The 20,916-nt window shown below is 63.7% G+C and overlaps 5 protein-coding genes across 8 annotated transcripts; 2 read left to right on the top strand and 3 right to left on the bottom strand.

Moving 5' to 3' along the window:
* Nucleotides 1–434: 434 nt before the first annotated feature.
* On the bottom strand, nt 435–2,428 carry TIMM29 (translocase of inner mitochondrial membrane 29; the record flags this gene model as incomplete). The annotated part of the gene is made up of 2 exons (XM_082501322.1): nt 435–1,734; nt 2,371–2,428. The coding sequence occupies 2 exons, from the start codon at nt 2,426–2,428 to the stop codon at nt 1,085–1,087; spliced, it is 708 nt and encodes a 235-aa protein (XP_082357448.1). The 3' UTR covers nt 435–1,084.
* Nucleotides 2,429–2,523: 95 nt separating this feature from the next.
* Nucleotides 2,524–5,260, top strand: YIPF2 (Yip1 domain family member 2). The gene is made up of 9 exons (XM_082501329.1): nt 2,524–2,587; nt 2,711–2,755; nt 3,115–3,260; nt 3,366–3,446; nt 3,531–3,618; nt 3,709–3,825; nt 4,409–4,569; nt 4,649–4,831; nt 4,937–5,260. The coding sequence occupies exons 2-9, from the start codon at nt 2,725–2,727 to the stop codon at nt 5,078–5,080; spliced, it is 951 nt and encodes a 316-aa protein (XP_082357455.1). The 5' UTR covers nt 2,524–2,587; nt 2,711–2,724; the 3' UTR covers nt 5,081–5,260.
* An 80-nt stretch (nt 5,261–5,340) lies between these two features.
* CARM1 (coactivator associated arginine methyltransferase 1) lies at nt 5,341–13,616 on the bottom strand (the record flags this gene model as incomplete). Its single annotated transcript, XM_082501328.1, has 16 exons — nt 5,341–6,151; nt 6,225–6,293; nt 6,397–6,474; nt 6,612–6,724; nt 6,805–6,894; nt 7,324–7,461; nt 7,551–7,640; nt 7,768–7,853; nt 7,977–8,058; nt 8,173–8,263; nt 8,651–8,828; nt 9,058–9,168; nt 10,146–10,250; nt 10,352–10,458; nt 10,557–10,682; nt 13,472–13,616. 16 exons carry the CDS (start codon nt 13,614–13,616, stop codon nt 6,015–6,017), a joined length of 1,746 nt encoding a protein of 581 aa, XP_082357454.1. The 3' UTR covers nt 5,341–6,014.
* Nucleotides 13,617–14,074: 458 nt separating this feature from the next.
* LOC309685578 (protein HIDE1) lies at nt 14,075–16,885 on the bottom strand. Of its 4 annotated transcripts, XM_082501324.1 has the most exons (9): nt 16,631–16,885; nt 16,187–16,292; nt 15,779–16,078; nt 15,616–15,696; nt 15,410–15,499; nt 15,032–15,059; nt 14,852–14,895; nt 14,709–14,746; nt 14,075–14,564 (listed from the first exon to the last, which is right to left on the bottom strand). In XM_082501324.1, the coding sequence occupies exons 2-9, from the start codon at nt 16,221–16,223 to the stop codon at nt 14,448–14,450; spliced, it is 735 nt and encodes a 244-aa protein (XP_082357450.1). In that variant the 5' UTR covers nt 16,224–16,292; nt 16,631–16,885; the 3' UTR covers nt 14,075–14,447. The 4 variants fall into 4 exon arrangements, with proteins under 4 accessions (XP_082357450.1, XP_082357451.1, XP_082357449.1 ...); XM_082501325.1 differs by lacking the exon at nt 15,032–15,059 and having other exon boundaries at nt 14,436–14,564; XM_082501323.1 differs by having other exon boundaries at nt 14,462–14,746.
* A 697-nt stretch (nt 16,886–17,582) lies between these two features.
* On the top strand, nt 17,583–20,219 carry TMED1 (transmembrane p24 trafficking protein 1). The gene is made up of 4 exons (XM_082501327.1): nt 17,583–17,908; nt 18,355–18,452; nt 19,103–19,313; nt 19,922–20,219. Exons 1-4 carry the CDS (start codon nt 17,732–17,734, stop codon nt 20,138–20,140), a joined length of 705 nt encoding a protein of 234 aa, XP_082357453.1. The 5' UTR covers nt 17,583–17,731; the 3' UTR covers nt 20,141–20,219.
* Nucleotides 20,220–20,916: the final 697 nt, after the last annotated feature.

Here is a 20,916-nt window from a genome sequence, read left to right as displayed (position 1 = left end):
AAAAATCCCCAATTTTGGGGGGCAAAAATAGGAATAATTAAGCCTGAGTAATGAACCAAGCACTGAGGGTTGGCACTGGCTGTAATTAGCGTCTCCCAGCAGTGTTATTAATTAAGTCCGTGTGTGTGTGTCCTCAGTGTCCCTGGTGGGGTTTGATTGCTGAAGGAAATTAAGGTTTAACGATGTCAGTTCATTGCTGTCGTCTCCACAGCAACGCCAGAGCCCGGTAATGTCTCCGGCACTCACCAAATCCCCACGAATCACCCCAAACCCAACGCCCGGGGGGGGGGGGGGGGGGGGAGTGTTGGGTGGTTTGAGCCCAATTTCTATGGAAATGAGACATTTGCCATCGGGCCGAACTGTTTCTGCGTGTTCTGGGGTCGGGGGGGGGGTGCTTGGTACCGAAAAATAGAAATAAATATAAAATAGAGATATAAAACCTTATAAATATATTAATTAATCACTGTGGTGGTGAACAATTCACGGAGGGGCACATCAGTGCCTTAACAAACAGCTGATCGCTAATTAGGAGGGCGCACCAAAACCAAGAGACATCTTAACGGCTAAAATGAAGGAGATGCTGTAATAAAGGGCAGGTGGTAATTGGGGATGCTGCCCCCCCCGCTGCCTCATTTGGGGTAAATCCCTGCGAATTTGGCTGCACTAATGAGTTATAAATGAGAATTTAATAAATGAGGAGTTAAAAACAAGAATTCAGCGGTGTTAACGAGTCAAACGCACCGCCCGGTCCCGTTTACGGCTCCCCAGCATTGCCATCGGCATGTCCCGGTGCATCGTTTGGGGTAAATTGGTAAGAATTTGGCCATGTTAATGGGTTATAAGTGAAAATTAAATAAATGAGGAGTTACAAATGTGAATTCAGCAGCATTAATGAGTCAAACGTGCCGCACGGTCACGTTTATGGCTCCCCGGCATTGCCGTCAGTGCATCCTGGTGCATCGTTTGGGGTAAATTAATGAGAATTTGGCCACATTACTGGCTTATAAATGAAAATTATATAAATGAGCAGTTCCAAATGAGAGTTCAGCGGTGTTAACAAGTGGAATGCGCCACCCAGTCCCATTCACATCTCCCTGGCATTGCCATCGGCGCGTGCTGGTGCAGTCTCCTCGCTCTCGGCACGCTGGATCTCCTCCTCGGTGAGGATGACGGGCCGGAATTTCTCCAGGAACTGCTTCTCGTTGTGGTGGGAGTGGAGGTGGTGGGGGTCGAGGCGGCGCAGCCGTGCCGGCAGCCCCTCGAACTCCTCCTCGTTGATGTCGCAGTCCTGTAGCCGGGCCCACAGCACCCACCAGCGCCCACCAAACCCCACGTCCAGCACCCGCCCTGGCAACTCCCGCCACCGCGGCTGCAAATACTGGCACTGAGCTGGGTAGAGAGTGGCGTCAGCAGCGTGGGGGGCTTCGTAGACCACTGCCAAGAGGAGGAGGTTTTGGTACCGTAACCGGCTGGCCTCACGGCGCTGCAGCAGGTGCTGGATGTGCCGGTCGGCGCTGGGGCTGCGGGTGCCAGGGGAGAGCAGCAGCAGTGTGTCGGCTGCCTCCACCATCGCTGCCTCGAAGGATTCAGCACTGGGGACGGCAGCGGCGGCCGCCCCCACTCCTGCCACCCCCACCAGCCAACCTGCTGCCGTGCCGGGACGGCGACCGGCCGCCAGTGCTGCCTCCCGTGCCGCTGCCGCGTAGTCCTGTGCCAGTGCCTGCCACCAACGCCCTGCCGGGGATGTCAGTGGGAAAGGGGCACCCCGGGGGGGCACCCAGACCCAGGGGTCAGGGTTCCCCCCCTCAGACCCCCTCCCATTAGGCCAACCTCCCCTTCAATCCCTCCCCAGGCGACCCAGGGGTCCTGGCTGCCCCCCAAGACCCCCCATTGAACCCAGAGGTCAGGGCTCCCCCCCACCCCAGACCCCTCCTGTTAGTCCAGGCTACCTGCCCCCCAAGTTCGTGTCCCCCCCCGGCACCCAGGGGTGGGGACTGCCACCCATGTTCCCCCCCACGCCAAGAACCCCCCCCTCCCAGACACCCTCATTGGACCCAGGGGTTGGAGTTGCCCACCCCGTTAGTCCTGGCTGCCCCTCAATTCCCTCCCACCAGGACCCAGAAGTTCAGACTGCTCCCCAAGAAGCCCCCCCGCCCGAGAACTTAGGGGTCGGGGCTGCCCCCCCAACACCCCCCCACTGAACTCAGGGGTTGGAGTTGCTCCCACAGCCGCCCCCCATTAGTTCTAGCTGACTCCCCAGACCCCCTCACTGCCCCCAAAACCACCCCCCCAAAAAAACCTGCCCCCACCCCACCCCCCGCACCCAGGGGTGCTCGCCCCCACCCCGAACCCCCCCGGGTCCCCCCTCACCGATGCGACTCTCCACTAAGCGCCCCCACAGGCTGCGCCCCCCCCCGACCGCCGCCATGACCGGAAATGGCTCCCGCCGGACCGCGCGCGGGGACGGACCGGGTGGAACCATCGCGAGGAGGGCGGAACGGGGGGGGTGTGGGAGCAGGGACGGACCGGGCGGAACCATCGCGGCCGCGGGGGGGGGGGAGAAGAACCACGTCGACGGAGCCAGACGGTGAACGGGGACCGAGACCGGGCGCGGGAGGCAGACGGGCCGGGAGAACCGGGCCGGGGGGGGTGGAACACCGAGGGGGGTCTTGGGGGTCCCGTCCAACCCCGGTGCGTTTTGTCCCGGCAGCGCGAGGCTCCGCCATGGCCGCCCCCGACGAGCTCCGCTTTCAGGGTGAGTCTCGGGGGTGGGAACCGGACCGGGGCGACCCCGCCCGGCCCCGATCCCCGTGCGGGCACCGCGGGGGTCCTCGGGGCCCCCCCGTTCCCCGTCCCGGCGGGGGGATATGTGTCCCGATGCCCCCCTGATCCACGTCCGGGCCGGGAGGGGGGCGGGGGGGGCTCTCCGGACCCCCAAGTCCATGTCCCAAGAGGGTGGGGGGTCCCCAGCCCTCCCCGATCCACGTCTGGGGGGGTGGGGGCTTCCCATGGCCCCCCCGTCCGTGTCCCAGCAGGGTGGGGGTCCCCCAGGGGGAGCTGTCAGTTACTCCCGCCCCCCCGCCCCCCCCGCCCCCCCCCCCCCCCCCCGTGCAGAGTTCGAGGCGGCGGCGGCAGCGCTGCTATCGGCCCCCCCCGACACCACCACCACCCCCTACGCTGGCGAGGAGCGGCCAAGTCACAGCGCTGTGACCGTGGGGCCCGAGGAGGGTGAGACGGGGGACGACACCGACACGACGGAGGTGAGGAGGGGGGTGTGGGGTCCCTACACCCCCAAAAACTCCCCCAAACCCCCAGGCAGGGGGGATGGGGGGGACCCCCCCCGGCTCAGCCTGCTCCTCCCACAGCTGCTGGGCGACCAGAGGCAGCCGCGAAGCTTTTGGACCTTTGAGTACTACCAGGCGTTCTTCGACGTGGACACGCGGCAGGTAACGGTGCCTGTGGGCATGGTGCCGGCACCAGCGCTCACCATCGTGGCTGAGACTCTGCCCCCTCCCCCCCGGCCCCGGTAGGTGCTGGAGAGGATCAGGGGTTCAGTGACACCACTGCCGGGGAAGAACTTTGTCCGTCACCGTCTACGCAACAATCCCGACCTGTACGGTGAGAGTGTAGCGGCTGTGGTCATCCCGGTGCCGCTGCAGTGGCGACGGTGGCTCCTGGCTGACGGCGCATCTCCCCCCCCATCCCCAGGGCCCTTCTGGATCTGCACCACGCTGGTCTTCACTCTAGCTATCAGCGGGAACCTCTCCCACCTCGCCGAGAAGCGAATGTCCCCCACCTACCGCTATAGCCCCCAGTTCCACAATGGTGAGGGGCCACAGGGCGCTGGGATCGGCCCCACAGTGCAGGGAGGGGGGTCTGGACCCCAAAACGGTGCCTGCCCCCTGCTGGGACCAGCCCCATAGTGCAAGGAGGGGGATCTGGACCCCCCCGATGGCACCTGCCCCATACTGGGATTGTCCATATGGCTTAAGGAGGGGATGTGGACCCCCCAGCCACTGTCTGCCCCATGCTGGCACTAGCCCTACAGCTCAGGGATGGGGGTCTGGACCCCAAAACAGCACCTGCCTCACACTGGGACCAGCCCCGCGGCACGGGGAGGGGGTTGTGGACCCCCAGACAGTGCCTGCCTCACACTGAGACTGTCCCTATGGTTTAAGGGGGGGATGTGGACCCCCTCAGCCGCTGTCTGCCCCACACTGGAACCAGCCACAAGGCATGGGGAGGGGGTTTTGGACCCCCAGATGGCACCTGCCCCACACTGGGACTGTCCCCAGGGCTCAGTGTGGGGATGTGGGCTCCCACCACTGCCTGCCCCACAGCAGGACCATCCTGGTGACCCTGGCCGTGCCCTGACACCCCTTTTTCTGTCGTGTGTCCCCCCCCCCAGTCACCATTGCTGCCACTCTCATCTACTGCTACACCGGGCTGGTGCCGTTGGCACTCTGGGGGTTCCTGCGGTGGTGGCAGAGCCGTGGCCCCGGCGCCTACAGCTTCCTGGAGACTGTCTGCGTCTATGGCTACTCCCTCTCTGCCTACGTCCCTACTGCGGTGAGGCCTGGGGGTCCCTGTGGCTTTTGGGGTGGGGGTGGGACATGGGGAGGGGGTGACGGGCCACTGTCCCCCACAGGTGCTGTGGCTGATCCCAGCAGCGTGGCTGCAGTGGCTGCTGCTGGCCGTGGCTGCGCTGCTCTCGGCATCCGTGTTGGCCATCACCTTCTGGCCACTGGTCCGTGCTGACGGCCGGGCAACTGCCTTGGCCGTGGTGGCTGCCGTCGTCTCCCTGCACACCCTCCTTGCTGTCGGCTGCAAGGTACGCACTGGCAGCAGCTGGGGGGTCCCAGGGAGGGGGGGGTCGTCCCCCCCCCCTCCGGTGATGATCCCCCGCCCCGGTTTCATGGTTTTCCCCCTTTTCCAGCTCTACTTTTTCCAGCAGCCACCAAATGCTGGCCTAGCTGCTTCACCGCTGGCCACCATGGCAGGGGCCGAGGGGCTCCGCAGCCGTGCGCCACAACTCCCCAGCACCAATGTCTCCCTGCCAGGCACCCACCCCGCGCAGTGAGGGGGGGGGGGGGGCAAGGGGCAGCCCCCAGCTGCAGCACTGAACCCCTCAGAAGGATGCAGCACCACTCGGCGTCACCGCAGCAGACAGGGTAGGGGTCGCAGGATCCCTACTGCTGCTCCTCTCTATGCAAACGGACCCAAATAAATGCAGGGATGTGTGTGCATGTCCCCCCCGCTGTGCCCCACTGCTGTCTCCTGCCTGGGAGGGGAGCCCCAAAACCACCCCGGGGGAGGGGCACCGGCAGCTGTGCTGGAGCCGAGGTCTGGCGGTGGAAGCCATCCTTCGAAACCCTCCCCTTTATTCAGTACTACAGCCGAAAAAACAGCAGATCTGCTATTCCTACACCGCGGCCTGGCAAGGGGCTGCCCCCCGTCCGGGGTCTGGGGGGGGATGCGTGTGTGTCCCCTCCCCGGGACAGGGGGGTCCCTGCCGTGGCCCTCGAGGGGCAAAGAGGAGAAGGGAGAGTCCAGGTGCTGAGCACGGGGATGGGAACTGGCACTGAGCATGGTCACACTGGGGAACTGGCCAGAACCGGGGCCAAAACAGGAGCTTTTGGTACATTCAGCCTTTTTGCGCCTGCTCCACAATCCCCCACCCTCCACACCCCCCCTCGCAGGGACCGAGCGCCCCCAACTGCTACGGCAAAAGGCACCCGCACAGCATGGGGGGCAGCAGCTCCAGCTTTTCGTTAAAAAAAAAAAAACAAAAACAAAACAACAAATCAACCAAAAAATACACCCCACCCCCCAAAAAAACCCAACCAAACCCGCCCCCCCCCCCAGGTCTGGGTCCAGCGTGGAGGAGCAGAGCAAGGGGGGAGGTGGGCGGCTTCATCTCTCCTGGGAGGGTGAAAATTCCTCCTTGGGCAACCCCCGGGGTGGGGGGGGACTCTGGATTTGGTTTTCCTGGCGGTGGGAGTCCCGGGAGCCCCTTAGCTCCCGTAGTGCATCGTGTTGGTGGTGATGGACATGGGGGAGGCCATGGAGATGGCGGGGCCCCCCATGGTGAACTGGCTGTTGAGGGGGTAGTGGGTGCTGGAGCCGCCGCCGCTCTGACCGCTGGAGGAGCCTGGGGGTAAACGGGGGAGTCAAGGGGGGTCCCGGGAGGGGGAAAATGGGGGGGTGTTGTGGTGAGGGGTTACCTTGGACGATGCCCGTGCTCATGATAGAGCCCATCCTGGAGTGAGTGTGGTTCACAATGCCGGTGTTGGCTGTGGAGGGGGAGAGGGATGAGGGTTGGGGATGCTGAGACCCCCTCCTTCTGGGACCAGGACCCCCTCTTCTAGGGCATGGAATCCCTCAACTCACTCTCACCTAAAGGAATCAGGTTGTTATGGCCGACGTTGGAGCCACCGGCGATGACGCTGCTGAGGTCGTACGCTGCAGGCATACCTGCGCCAGGAGGAGGTGGGGGGGGGGAAGAGGAGAACAGGGGGTCAGGCCCCCTTCCCTCTCCACACCCACACCCCCCCTTCCCCCCCCCGCGGGTTTTGGCATCACTGACACCACAGAACGGCCCCTGTACCCACCGGCCACGGCCATGCCTGTGCTCATGTTGTAGGTGCTGCCCGTGTTCCACATGTTCTCCGAGGGGGATGTGTAGTGGGAGCCAGGGGGGGGTGAGGGGGTCGTCCCCGTGTACCTGGGGGGTAAGGGGGAGGCGGTGAGGCCCGAGGGGGCTTTTTAGAGACCCCCCCGGCCCTTCCACCCCCCCAACCCTACCTGAAGAAGGGGTTTTTCAGGTCGAGGAGGTTGCTGGACTTGGAGCCGGTCTGGTCCACCTGAGCCACGATGCTGATGTCATAGCTCTGTCTGGGGCGGGGGGGACACAAAGGCCGTGAGACCCCAAAACTGCACGGGGAGGGTGGGGGCGAGAGGGCCCAGACCCCCCCGACCCCCTCATGCCGGCCCCTGGGGAGCAGTGGGAATGGCATCGGCATCTGGGTCACTACCAGGAGCTATAAATACGCCGCTGAAACTGGAGCATCCCCCCCTCCTCCTCTGGACCCAAACTGGGACAGCCCCCCCCCCCCCCAGTCCCAAACTGGGGCAGGGACCCCCCCGATTCTGCCATGCTGCCCCCCCCCCCCCCCCCCAAAGCTATTCCAGGTGCTGAGGGACCATGGCAAAACCAGATCACAGCCAGCCTAACCCAAACCAGGACGGCAGCTGCTGTAAGTACCTGGCCATGGGGTGGGGACCCCACCCTGTGCGCCCCCCCCCTCTTTCTTGGTGTCCCACCTCTTGTTGGCAATGAGCAGACAAGTCCCTGAGAGCGTGTCGCCGGCTTTGGCAAAGAGTGGCGACTGGAACAGGCACCGGACCTGGTACCAGTGGGTCAGCGGTTCAGTGGGGGCCGTCGAGAGCCACACCGTCATTCTGGGGCAGGGGGAGGAGGGAAATATGAAGGAGTAGGGGGGTAAAACACAACACAGCCCCCACCCCAGGACCCCCCCTCCTGCACCCACATGGAGCCGATGAAGGCTACGTCGAACCAGAAGGCCAAACCGTGGACCAGACCCGAGTGCAGCATGTGGAACTTGAAGGGGATTTCTATCCTGGAAGGCAAAGCCGAACCATCACTGGAAGCGGGGGGAAAGCCCCCCCGCCAGCTCCCCCTGGGTGCCCAAAACCTCAGGGCGGGGGGGGGGAGCTCAGCCAGGGACCCTCCCGGTTGTCACCCACCTGTGCAAATCGCCTTCTTTGGCTTCTAAGAAATTCACGGTGTATTTGACAGATTTGGCCATTAAGATCCTGATATCAAAGGTGTCCTGGGGGGGGGGAGGTGGGGGTCAGCAGCTGGGACCACCCTGACCCACGGGACACCCGCGGCTTGCCCGGAGCCCCCCCAACAGTTCCCCATCCCCCCCACGAGGACTTGGGGGCCCACTCACCACCACGGGCTGCCTGAAATACTCGTCCACAGCTGCCCCTCGGAGCGCAGAGAGGTCGACGCCGTGGAAGGATGGCTGGTACCTGCAGGAGCCAGGGGGGAATAAGTGAGGTGGGGGGCTCCAGGGTGTGTCGTCCCCCCCCAGGGCAGGGGAAGAGGTCGGGACCATCATACCCCCTCCCTGGGGCCAGACTCACCAGAAATTGGCCTTGGTGAACTGCTCCATGTAGAGCTGCTCGTCCGTGAATGGGGCCAAGTGGACGTCGCCGATCGTCGGGAACATGTTCCCTGGTTGGGGGGACAGAGGGTTCAGTTAAGTGGGGGGGGTGGAACACGGGAAAGCACCTTCCCCCCCTTCCAGCAGAAGGGGGAAGCAGGGGTCTAGCAGAGCGAGAAAGAGCCGCCCCAGGTTCTGGGAACCCCTCTCTGGGCTTGTAGGGTCCCACAGCACTGCAGCTGGGGAGGTAAAGAACCCCCCCAGGACATGAGGACGCCCCCATCGCTTCCAGGGAAGCACCTTGTCCCCCTTCCCTGGACTTATGGGGTCTGGCAGAGCAGGAAAGAGCCACCCAGGGTGCCAGGAACCCCTCCCTGGGCCTGTAGGGTCCCACAGCACCGCAGCTGGGGAAGTAAAGAGCCCCCCCTGGGACACCATGACCCTCCCCTGGCACTCACCGCTGGGTTTCAGGTATTTCTTGGCATGGAGGTAACTCTCCAGCATGCGCTCGTTGAAGAGCATGTAGCCCATGGGCTCGGAGATGATGATGTCGACCTGCTCGGGCAGTGAGACCTCCTCCACCTTCCCCGGGATGACCACGATCCGCTCCGTCAGGTTGTTGCTCTTCACCAAAACCTGCCCCGGCAAAAATCAGGGCCAGGGGGGGAAGAAAACCATGCTTGGCTGGGGGGGGAAGGAGCCGCCCCATGGAAGTCCACCCAGGACAGGACCACGGCAGGAGGCAGAGCCCTGTGCTCCCAGTGCCATCCTCCCAGCGCTACCGTGTTGTACTGGAGTTTGGGGATAGGTTTGGTCTGAGACCCCTCCCCAGCTTGGCAGAGCCCCTGGCACCGGGGCCACTCACCTCGGCGTGCTGCGCCATGGTGCTGGCTTCCACCGCGTAGATCTTCCTCGCCCCGGCCTGTGCCGCGAAGAAGGAGAGGATGCCGGAGCCACAGCCCACGTCCAAGACGATCTGGCAGGGAGAACGGTGTGGATACAGTGACCCACCGGCACCTGCACTGGAGCCGGGGACTCATCCCCAGTGTCCTCACCCTGATGCCAGCCAGGATTGGGGTCCTCAGGGACCCCAAAATTTGGATTCCTGAGAGGGAAAACCAAGGCAGCGGCACTGGCATGGCCCCTCCTTGGCAGGGGGCGGGGGACACGATGACACCACCACCCACCACCACAGCACCGATGGCGGCAGAGCAAACCGGCTCTGGAGAAGGAACTAAGTACTACAAATCGTTACCCACCCAGCTGGAAGCACTAATTAGAAGCTCCAGTAACGAGTTGTGCACACAGAACCAGCTCCGCTCAGCAGCGGGACCCGATTGCAGCGTTATCCCACCTCGGTGCTGCACCGAGTTGTACCAGGACCTGTGTTGGCTCCGAGGGCTTGGCCCCGGCTGCTTCCCGGCACAGTGGGAAGAAACGGGATTAAAAATGCCACGGCTGAGCCAGGGAACGGCACCCGAGCGCCCAAATCCTCTTTGATCCTATATATAACACCCCGATTGGGGGGGGGGGGGGGGGGATCAGCAGCGACGGTGTGGGAAGCCGGCTGCGCCCCAGTGCCAGCAGCTCCAGGAACGGCATCAGCTGGCAGCACACGGCTCTTGGCCACGGTCCCTCCTCCCATTGGCCACATGCTCGCAGCTGGCAAGTATTTTTGGCGGATATTAAAACTAAAACTACTACAAAAGTCAGGAAAACACCGGGACAGGTTAAAAGTGGGGGCAAAAAAGTGAAGAAAGACTAAAAGACTAAAAATCAGGGTGTTTCTTCCAGCTCTGGTGCGTAAACGCCCTCCTGGCTGAGCGCAGGAGCACAGCAGACTGAATTCTGGCAGCAGGAGCCGGAGCCAGACACCGCAATGGGGTAGACTCCGCCGAAATGGGGCGGACTCCGCTGAAACTACCGCAGGGGTGAGGGCGGCAGGCGGCTGACCTTGTCTTTGAAGTCACTGTGGTTCTGCAGGATGGCGCGTTGGTAGGTGCCCGTCCGCACGTAGTCCTGCATCATGTTCTGCTGCTGGGACAGGTACCCGTAGAACTGTGGGGACGCACACACAAACGCACACACAGAATGGACGCAAGTGCCACCGGGAGCCGCGGTGGCTAAACCCTTTGCCAGCGGCCGGGGCAGCCCCTCACCTGGAAGTACTGCACGGCCGAGGACTCCTCCGTCCGCTCGCTGAACACCGAGCGCTCCGTGTTGTGGCCTCGGCAGTTTTTCAGGATGTTATAAAAGGAACAGAAATCTGGAAAAGATGGAGCCGTGGGGGTGCTTTAGCTGGGGGTGGGGGGGACAGGAGGGTCCCGGAGAAGCCAAGCGGCGCCCCCGGGGCGGGGGACGCACCGTTGGGGGCGGCAAACTGGAGGAGGACGCTGTTGCAGCCCAGGGTGATGATGAAGGACTGTTTGCCCACGCGGCTGCACTCGGTCTCCCGCGACACAGAGCACTTGAACACGCAGACGTCTTCATCTGGGGGGGGTTAAGAGAGAGAGAGAACCGGGGGATGAGAGCCGGGCCGAGCCCCCTGCCAGCCCCTGTGTGCCACGCCGGCACAATTAGACACACGCACCAGGGAAAAAAAACTTAATTAGCTTAATTAGCGGCACCAGGGGGGCAAGACAAACCTCTTGCCCGTGGCCAAGGGCTTTATGGCACTTCTGAGCAGCCAGAAATACACATCGGTGCCACGGCCCATCGCTGCCGGGACAGGGAGCACCAGCTCCACGGGGAACACTGCATCCATGGGGACCCCCCTGGGACCCCCCTCCCAGTGAAGTCGAGTGATGCCATGAGGAAGGAGGAGCACAGACAGACTGAGCTACCGGCGGCCAAACCGGCATCACCACCAGCCAGCCCATCACTGGTGCTGCCAGCATCCACACCGGCCTCCTGCCACGGGCAGCGTGGTGTTCCCTCGTTAGCCACTTTGAAGCCGGTGAGCGGGTAATTAGCACCTCTAGCCAGCGCTGCCTTTCTCACGCAGCGCCCTGCCAGAAAAAAACAAAACGAGCTGCTGCGGCAAAACCTGGTTTTTGCCCGGTATCTCACGGCCACCACTAGTCCCTCTTGCCCTGGCAACGCTGGCCGAGCTCCCGGCACCACTCCCTACTGGCTACGCAGCGCATTCAGTTGCCCGATTAATTTGGAGCGATGGGAGGAAAATGATCTGGGGGTGGCTTCCAGCCCTGACGGAGACCCCGGCAGCACCCGCACCAAATCCGGCACTGCCAGTGATGCCTCTCGGCAAAGCCATTAAATGCAAATTCCTGCCAGTGGCGTTAATCAGGCTGTCAGCCCGGGCCTCCGCGCTCTTTGTGGCCAATAAAAAAGGGCCGGCAGATGTGCCGGCGGCTGCCCCGGGCGCTGAAAGGGCAGCCAGAGCCCCCGGGCCCCGGCCACACAAAGGCTTTTCTGGCAAATGCCCAGAAAAAAAGGGGGCTGATGCCGGAGCAGGGGGCTGGAGGAACTGGGCACAGCAAGGGATGGAGAAGCCGGAGCTGAGGGTCGGTGCCGTGCCGGCACATGAACAGTGCTCACCAAATAACCGAAATAACCTTCAGGCTCTGCACAAAGCTTCGTTCTTGGCACTGAAAAGTCACTTAAAATCTTATTTGTGGCACAACGGGAGCAGGTCCGGCTCCCAGCAGTGTCCCCTCTCCTCCCGGCACAGCCACATCAGTGCTTCGGCAGCCAGTGAGCAAACCCAGGCTGGCACCAAGCAGAGCTGCCAGCACAGGGACGAGCCACCCCTTGTGCCTCAGTTTCCCCTGTGCCATCCCACAGCGCAGAGCGGCGCTCCGCCAGAGCCAGCGCAGGACAGCTGCCGCGCATTCATTAATCAACCAATTAATTTCACCAGAGCGGGTCGTTAGCGGGTCGAGCCCTTATTCCCCCACAACGGTACGGTAAAAAGCCGCCGTCTCCGGCACAAAAAGCGACCGGGTGCGGAGGACGGGGAGGCTCCGGGAGCACCGTACTGGCACCAGCGCATTCCCAGCGTGCCCCCAGCACAGCGCGCAGCAGCCGCTGGATTCGGGAACAGGGGAAAAAACAACAAAACTAAACACACACACACAAAAAAAACCCACCCAAAAAAAGAAGAAAAAACCCACAATTCTCGCGCGGAGACAAAGGAAACGGCCGCAGCACCGCGGCGGGAGAGGAGCCCCTGGCACCCCCCGTGCTGGGCCCCAAATTCAGGCTCTTTATGGGGGGTGGGGTGGGAGTGGGGGGTCAGGACCCCCCCCGGCTGCCGCTGCTCTGCCCATGGGGGGGGATGGGGACAGCACTGGTACCCTCCAACCAATACCAGCCCCCAAAGTGCCCCTCCCCCCCCCCATACCCCCAACACCCCCCACAGGCCCAGCACCCCCTTACCCCCCCCTGGGGGTACCCAGCCCCCCCCCCCCAAGCCCACATGTCCCTGTACAACCCGCCCTGAGCCCGCCAAGTGTCCCCCCCTTCTAAACCCTACAGGCCCAGCCACCCATCCTTACTGCCCCCCAAACCCTCCTGAGCCCCACCATGTCCCCCCCAACCCCTCCCATCCTTTCTGCCCCCCCTCCCCCCCCCCCAGCCCCACACACCACCAGGCACCCCTATTCCCCAAGATCCCCCCATCACTACACCCCCCTCCAGCCCCCCAAGTCACTTCTGCCCCCCTCCCCTCAATCCCTACACCCCTCAAGACCCTCATCCCCATCCTTACACCCCCCCGAGACCCCCCCAGTCACTTCTGCCCCCATCCCCACATGACCCTGTGCTCCCCCACTCCCACTCCCCCCCGGGTCCCCCAAGTCACTTCTTAACCCCCATTCCCACAGCCCCCCTCCCCCCCATCCCCAGGCCCCCCAGGTAATTTCTGCCCCCCACCCCCCCGCAGATCACTTCTCACTCCCCAGCCCCCCATCCCCATACGACCCCCCTCAGCCCCCAGCCCCCCTTGGTCATTTATCCCCCCCCCCCCCATCTCCACATCGCCCCAGGTCCCCCGCTCATTTCTCCCCCCCCCCCCCCCCCGATCCCCACACACCCCCTGAACCTCCCATATCACTTCTCCCCCCCCCCCCCATCCCCACACCCCCTCCAGCCCCCCAGGTCACTTCTCCCCCCTCCCCGGCCCCACACACCCCCTATCCCCACACAGCCCCTGGGCCTCCCAGGCCATTTCTCCCCCCGCATCCCCTCAGATCCCCCCCCCCCATCCCACACCATCCCATCCCCCCTCCGACCCCCATCCCCCCCCCCCCCGCACTCACGGCCGTAGAGCGCCAGGCCGGCGCTGTCGGGGCCGGTGCGGACCTCGAGGCGCAGCGGCTGCTGCTCCTGGTGCCGCTGGATCTCGCCGTTGGCGTCCCCGATGGTGAGGAGCCGCACGCCGGGGAACACCGACACCGCGGCCATCTTGGAGCCGCCGCCGCCCCCCTCCCCCCCGCCCCCGCCCCCGCCGCCACGCCCCGTCCCGCCACGCCCCGCCCACCCAGGGACACGCCCACTCCCTGCGCGGTGCGCCCCCTGCCGGCCGGCGGCCGCGCAGCGCAGACCCGGGACGGGGACCGGGTACTGCTACCGGGAACGGCAACCGCCACCGGGGACGAGCACCGAGGAACAGATACTGCCGCCAGCACCAGGGACCCAATACTGCCACCGGCACCGAGTACCGGCACTGGGAACGGCCACTGCCACCAGGGACCGGCACCGGGGACCAGATACTGCCACTGGCACCAGGGACCGGGTACTGCCACCGGGGACCAGCATGGGGAACAGCCACTGGCACCAGGGACCGGCACCAGGACCGGCCACCGGGAACAGCCGCTGGCACACGCAGGGGGACACGTCACCCACGTCCCACACCAGCACCTGGTAGCAAACGCCTTTATTGACACTGGAGCCGGTTCCGGAGACACCCCAGCAGAGACACTGTGATTTGGGGTGACCAGCCCAGCTCTGCCGCAGCGCTCTCGCGCTGCGCCCCAGAGGCAAAGGTGCGAGGAGGAGGAGGAGGAGGAAGCTCATTTGCCAGCTCCAGCACCAAATGCCACCGGCAGCTCCGGGAAGGCCCCGGTGCATCCCCCAGCCGGTGTGGTGCCGTGGGGTGCCAGCACCTCGCCAACCTTGATTCCATGCAGTTCCTTCCCTCGCAGTGGTGCTGGGGGCTCCTCACACTCCCTGGCACAGGGAGGAGCTGGGCTGGGGTGCCGTGGTGAGCGCCGGCAGAGACAGCACCACCGGGGCTCACACCAAGGACCTGAAGGTGCTGAAGTGGGGCACCGCTGGGGGAGACACCCGGGGGTCTCTCTGTGGGGATGCTGGGGACGTGCCAGGGATGTCACCGGCTCCCGGCTGCGTGTTCTGTCAGGGAGGGAGAGATGGCGGTGAGCCAGGGCAACTGCCAGCAACCGGGAAACCCCGTGCTGAGCTTGTGCCGCTCCAACAGGCCAGTAGACCCCAAAACCAAGCCCTGGTGGGCACAGGGCCCCTGCCAGCCCCACTCACTATGCCAACAGTGTAGGCGCAGTTGTCATAGGAAAGCTCTGCAGAGAAAAAAGGGGAAAAAGGGAGGTTTTTGGGGTGCTGGGGAAAGCGGCAGTGCCACCTGCCGAGGGGGTACCGCCCCGGCGCAGGGGTTTGGGCCTTACCAGTGGTGGGGTACCGCGTTTCCGTCCAGCAAGACGCTGTCTGCCTGCGAAAAGAAAGGCAGTGAGAGCGCGGCAAGCAGGGAGGAGGCAGCAGGGAGCCCGGCGCCGTGGCTTGGCTGGGGGTGCTGGGGGTTTCAGGGGCGGTTTAGCCACAGAGGCGCCGGCTCTGGACGCTCTCACCTCTTTGCCTGCTGTCTCCTGGCCTCGACTGGCAAGAGAGAAAACAGAGAGGTGGAGGCGCAGCCAGGCTCAGCCGCGGGAGTGGCCAGAGCCGCACGGTGACGCCGAGGGACCCAGCGGTGCCTTAAACGTGGTTCTCCCCGAACCACGACCCCCCCAGTAGTTCCTGCCACCAGTGACTCGCCCGGAGCTGGCAGGGACCAAGAAGGGATCCACCTGCCAGCACCAGCACTCTCTCCCTGGAGGCGGCACCGAGCCATGTGCCACCCCAGCAGGGAGCTCTGAGGTGCTAATTGCCATCGGTACAACCAGCACACTCCGGTTACGGGACCCTGCCAGGCACAGCCACGCTGGTGAGAGCGCCTGTGCCACACGCACCTTGCCAGGCCGCCACCGCCACTGCCGCCGCCAGCAGCAGCAGCAGCAGGCCGGCCACGCTGATGGCAACTGGGAGAAGCCAGGAGCGATCTGGAAGGGAAAAGAGGACGTCACCTGTAGGGAAACCCCCGGCGTGACCGCAGAGGGTCACCAGGAACAAGCCACCAGCACTGCCGCTGAGCTGGGCAGGTCCCCCGCACCGGTACCTTGCCGCAGAGTGTTGGAGGTCAGCAGGGGACGGCTGGTCGGGGCGGCAGTGGGGGGATGACAGCTGGTGTCACTTGAGGCTGGGGAGAAACACGCAGGGTTTGGGTCAGTGGCGTTCCTGGTGCCCCCACCCACCACCCCTGCAGTGTCCCACTGCCGCACCGTTCACCACAATCTCCATGCTGAACGCTGACATCTGCCAGGCACTGCCATTAAAGCTCCTGTACCGGCACCGGTAGCACCGGGAGGCTGGGCTGGCTTCGTCCAGGGTGAAATCAACCTTGTGCTGGCCCGGCTCAGCAGAGACACTCTGTGCGGGGATGTCGGCACCCACCGCGAAGAGCTCGAAGGTGCTGCCGGCGTAGCTGCGCGGGGCGAAGCAGCTGATTTTTGGGGGACCCCAGTCCTCTGGGGAGAGGAGCCCGAGCGGCGGTGGGGAGAGCCTCGGTGCTGCCACGGCTCCTGCAGAGAGGGACGGGGAGTGGGGAGGCAGATCCCACCGTCAAGCAACCGGCACAGTGGCCAATTCCAACCCAAACTCAGGTGGAGGAGAGGAAAAGTAAAACGTACCTGCCACAAGGAGAAGAAACTCCAGCTTCATCTTCATCCTCCTCTTGGGTGCGGATCAAGGATGGCCCCACCACGGAGACCCTGTGCCGGAGGGTTCGGTTCTCAGCTGAAAAGAAGAAGAAAGGGGACTTTGCTCAAGATGAAATTTCATCACCCAGGAAGGAAATGACAGAGAGTCCTTGAGTACAGATTGACGTTATTTTTTTTCTCCTGTTGCACAAAAAAAAGCTTTTTCCAGCCAATAACCAGAGCAACGCAAGCTTGGCTCTGCGCAAAACCAGCTCCGCTGACACGGGATGGGACTTCCTGGACCTCACTCCCCAATTATCCCAACACTCACCAAAGAAGAGGTGGAAATGGGATGTAATGAGGTGTCACTCTGGAGCGATACCTGGCCGGGACCCTCACCCAGACACTTAATGGGATGGTGACGGGGAGACGCACCTCCTCAGGGCTGACGATACAGGCACCGAATGAAGGGGCCATTCTCGGAGTCGCCAATCCTGAGGGACACAACTGCAGAGACCAGCCCGGTGCTGTTGTGTGGGGAGAACTGGAGCAGAGGCGGCTGCGGGGACCGCATGCCGGATGCACCCCCCACGCCTGCTTCCTCCTGCAGCTGCCCCAAAACCACGAGGAATCAGGGCTGAGAGGTCAGGCTGGGGCCGGGCAGTGGCTGCAGCCCTGTGCCCCCATTTCCCTGGGAGGGTGAGGCTAAGCAGCCCCACACACCGACATCACTCACAGAGCACCCCTGGTCTGCCCCCCAGCCCTACATGCTGCCCCAAGACCTCCTAATCTGCTCCTAAGCACCAAAATCTGCCTCAGGACCTCCCAAACTTGCCCCAGGGACCATAATCTACACCTAACCACCCAAATCTGCCCTGGGACATCACAAATCTGCCCTAGGACCCCTCAAATATTCATCAGGTCCTCCCAAAACTGTCCTAGCCCCCCCAAATCTTCCCCAGTACCTCCTAAATCTGACCCAGGGCCCCCAAAATCTGGCCCACTGCCTCCCAAATCTGCCCCTAATTACCTAAATCTGCCCCAGGACCCCCCCCAAGACTGTACCTAACCACCTCAAAGGGCCCCAGGGCGGCCCCAGATCTGCACATGATCACCTAAATCTGTCCCAAATCTGCGCCTACCCTACTGAGTCTGCCCCAGGGCTCCCCAGATCTGCCCCAGGGCCCTCTAAATCTGCCCCAGGCCCCACGCGGTGCACTGTGGGAATCTGACTCCCCTCAAGAGCGGCACCGGGTCCCTGGCCGAGGCAAGATGCTGAGGGGGGCGGGGGCTGGTTCAGGCCAGCCAATGAGAAGTTCGAAAGCGGGGCGCCGGGAGGGAGCAGCCAATGAACGGAGAGGACTCCGGGGGAGGTGGGGCCGTGAGGACCCCGGGTAGAGAGCGGCCGCGGCGTTGCCTGAAGCCCCGCATCACCATTCCCGCCTCAGGCGTCCGCCGCGGCCACCCCGCTCCGCCGGGCTCTGTGGCCGCGCGGCGGCGGGGAGGGGCCTGCCTTAAAGGCGCCGCGCGGCGGAGATGGCGGCGCGGTGGCTGTGGTTGGTTGCGCTCTGGGCCGGGCCTGCCGCCGCCGCCGCCCCGCCGCCGCCTCCCCCCCCTCCCGACGCCGAGGTGACGTTCGTGCTGCCCGCCGGCCGCCGGGAGTGCTTCTACCAGAGCGCCCCCGGTAACGTCTCCCTGGAGGCCGAGTACCAGGTACCGGCGGGGGCGGGGCCTGTACCAGGGGGCGGGGTCGGTACCGGAGCGGGCGGGGCCTGGGACGAGCCGGTATCGGGGGCGATGGCCGGTACCGGAGGGGGCGGGGCCTGTACCGAAGGGGGTGGAGCCTTGGGCGAACAGATGCTGGGCGGACCGGGCCGGTACCGGGGGGCGGGGCCTGGGACGGACCGGTGGTGGTGGGGGGATGGCCGGTACCGGAGGGGGTGGGGCTTCGGGTGAACTGGTACCGGAGGGGCGGGGCCTGTACCGGGCCGGTGCCAGGGGGGTTGGGGCCGTGGCCGGGAGTGGGTCGGTAACGGGGGAGCCGGTACTGGTGCTGCGCTGGGGGTTGCCAGGGGACACCGGGAGGAGGTAGGGGGGGGTCCTGGTGCCGCCGGTGCCCCCGGTGCCCGCGGTGCCGCCAGCCCCGGTGGGTTCCGCAGGTGATCGGGGGGGCGGGACTGGACGTCGACTTCTCCCTGGAGAGCCCCTCGGGGCGGCTGCTGGTCAGCGAGTCCCGGCGCTCCGACGGCGCCCACACGTGAGGCCCCCGGCTGTCCCCCCGTCCCCACCCCCCCCAGGCCTGTGACCCCCCCCCCGGGTCCCCCTGTGACCCCCCATTCCCCCCCGATCCCCCCTTCTAATGTGTGTGTGTCCCTTTTCCCGTGTCCCCCCCCCCATTTTCCATGTGTCACCCCCCATTCCCGTGTTCCCCCTTTCCCATATCATGTCCCCCCCCCCGGTTTTCCATGTGTGTCCCCTAATTCTCATGCCACCCCCCCATTCCCGTGTCCATCCCTCCCCTTTCCCATGTCTGTCCCCCTCCTTCGCATGCGTCCCCCCATTCCTGTCCCCATCCCCTCTGCTTTCCCCCTGTGTCTCCCCGCTTCCCCATGTTCACCCCCCATTCCTGTGTCCAGTCCCTCCCTTTCCTGTGTGTCCCCCCCATTCCTATGTCTGTCACCCTCCATTCTTGCCTGTCCCCATTCTTGCATATCCCCCCCTTTCCCACATCTGTCCCCTCCTTTCCTATGTCTATCCCCCTCATTCCCATGGCCATCCCCCCCAATTCCCCCATGTCCCCCCTCATTCCCATGGCCATCCCCCCTCATTCCTGTGTGTCCCCCCCCACTCCTGTGTTTCCCCCCTGTCCCCGCTCCTCCCACTGACACCTCTCTCCGCCCCCCCCAGCGTGGAGCCCACCGAGGCCGGCGACTACAAGCTCTGCTTTGACAACTCCTTCAGCACCATCTCCGAGAAGTTGGTGTTCTTTGAGCTCATCTTCGACAGTGCCCGCGAGGAGGACGAGGAGGAGGAGGAGGATGGGGGGGAGGAAGGTGACAGCTGGGCGGAGGTGGCAGCGCCTGAGGACGCACTGGACATCAAGATCGAGGACATCAAGGTGGGGAGAGGGTCCTGCCCTCCCCCTCGGCAGCGTCAGGGTTGGACTCAGTGAGCTTTGAGGTCTTTTCGGAGTGCAATGAGTCCCCGATTCTCCCCAGCACTGCTCTCCTTGGCCCAGGCCAGAGCTGGAGAGGGGCTGGGGGGACCCCCGTGGCTGACGCGAGGGCTGGAGCCCGTCTGCTGTGGGGACAGGCTAAGAGAGTTGGGGATGTTCAGCCTGGAGAAGAGAAGGCTCTGGGGAGACCTCAGAGCCCCTTCCAGTGCCTAAAGGGGCTCCAGAAGAGCTGGGGAGGGACTCTGGGTCAGGGAGGGGAGCCGTGGGACGAGAGGGTGCAGTTTGACACTGAAAGAGGGGAGATTTAGGGGAGATATCGGGGAGAAATTCTTGCCTGTGAGGGCGGTGAGCCCCTGGTGCAGGTTGCCCCGAGAAGCTGTGGCTGCCCCATCCCTGGAGGGGTTCAAGGCCAGGCTGGACGGGGCTTGGGGCAACCTGGTCTGGTGGGAATTGTCCGTGCCCAGGGCAGGCGGTGGCACTGGGGGAGCTTCAAGGTCCCTTCCAGCCCAAACCTTGCCAGGATCCCGTGAGGATTCTCCCCCTGTCCCCAGGAATCCATCGAGACCATGAAGAGTCGCCTGGAACGGAGCATCCAGATGCAGACGCTGCTTCGTGCCTTTGAGGCCCGAGACCGTAACCTGCAGGAGAGCAACCTGGGCCGAGTGAACTTCTGGTCGGCCGTGAACTTGGGTGTGTTGGTGGTGGTGGCCTTCCTGCAGGTCTACATGCTCAAGAGCCTCTTTGAGGACAAGAGGACGGTGCGGATGTAGCGGAGGTGGGGACACACGCGCACTCGGGAGGGACATGCTCCTTCCCCATGGTGGGGATTAAACCTTTTACGACTTCCAACCCAGTGTGTCCTGGAGCTGATGTGAACCCCAGGGGAGGGAGGTTTTGGGCTAAAACCCCTGCGCTTATTCACCGAAGGGCCTCAGATATGCGTCCCTGAACATTTTAGGATGAAATCTGTTTGTTCTGGGCACGGTGGGAGTCACAGTATCACAGTATGCTAGGGATTGGAAGGGACCTCAAAAGATCATCTAGTCCAGTCCCCCTGTCGGAGCAGGAACACCTAGATGAGGCTGCACAGGAAGGCATCCAGGCGAGTTTTGAATGTCTCCAGAGAAGGAGACTCCACAACCTCCCTGGGCAGCCTGTTCCAGTGCTCTGTCACCCTCACTGAGAAGAAGTTTCTTCTCAAATTTAAGTGGAACCTCTTGTGTTTCAGCTTCAATCCATTACCCCTTGTCCTATCATTGGTTGCTACTGAGAAGAGCCTGGCTCCATCCTCATGACATTCCCCCTTTATGTATTTATAAACGCTAATAAGATCACCCCTCAGTCTCCTCTTCTCCAAACTAAAGAGACCCAGCTCCCTCAGTCTTTCCTCATAAGGGAGATGCTCCACTCCCTTAATCATCTTAGTTGCCCTACGCTGGACTCTCTCCAGCAGCTCTCTGTCCCTCTTGAACTGAGGGGCCCAGAACTGGACACAATATTCCAGATGCGGTCTCACCAGGGCAGAGTAGAGGGGAAGGAGGACCTC

This window comes from Vanellus vanellus, assembly GCF_965231255.1.
Source record: "Vanellus vanellus genome assembly, contig: HAP1_SCAFFOLD_575, whole genome shotgun sequence".
Lineage (NCBI taxonomy): Eukaryota > Metazoa > Chordata > Aves > Charadriiformes > Charadriidae > Vanellus > Vanellus vanellus.
This window is presented reverse-complemented; position numbering and strand designations above follow the sequence as displayed.

What these genes read in the sequence shown, in the direction of transcription:
- YIPF2 (XM_082501329.1), top strand. Translation starts at nt 2,725, where the DNA reads ATGGCCGCCCCCGACGAGCTCCGCTTTCAGG. An exon ending in ACGACACCGACACGACGGAG is followed by an intron (nt 3,261 to 3,365) that starts GTGAGGAGGGGG and finishes CTCCTCCCACAG; the next exon opens with CTGCTGGGCGACCAGAGGCA. An exon ending in CAACAATCCCGACCTGTACG is followed by an intron (nt 3,619 to 3,708) that starts GTGAGAGTGTAG and finishes CCCCATCCCCAG; the next exon opens with GGCCCTTCTGGATCTGCACC.
- LOC309685578 (XM_082501323.1), bottom strand. Translation starts at nt 16,223, where the DNA reads ATGAAGATGAAGCTGGAGTTTCTTCTCCTTGTGGCAG. An exon ending in GGCGGTGGCGGCCTGGCAAG is followed by an intron (nt 15,060 to 15,409) that starts GTGCGTGTGGCA and finishes CTCTCTTGCCAG; the next exon opens with TCGAGGCCAGGAGACAGCAG. An exon ending in AACGCGGTACCCCACCACTG is followed by an intron (nt 14,747 to 14,851) that starts GTAAGGCCCAAA and finishes TTTTCTCTGCAG; the next exon opens with AGCTTTCCTATGACAACTGC.
- TMED1 (XM_082501327.1), top strand. Translation starts at nt 17,732, where the DNA reads ATGGCGGCGCGGTGGCTGTGGTTGGTTGCGCTCTGGGCCGGGCCTGCC. An exon ending in CCCTGGAGGCCGAGTACCAG is followed by an intron (nt 17,909 to 18,354) that starts GTACCGGCGGGG and finishes TGGGTTCCGCAG; the next exon opens with GTGATCGGGGGGGCGGGACT. An exon ending in TCAAGATCGAGGACATCAAG is followed by an intron (nt 19,314 to 19,921) that starts GTGGGGAGAGGG and finishes CCCTGTCCCCAG; the next exon opens with GAATCCATCGAGACCATGAA.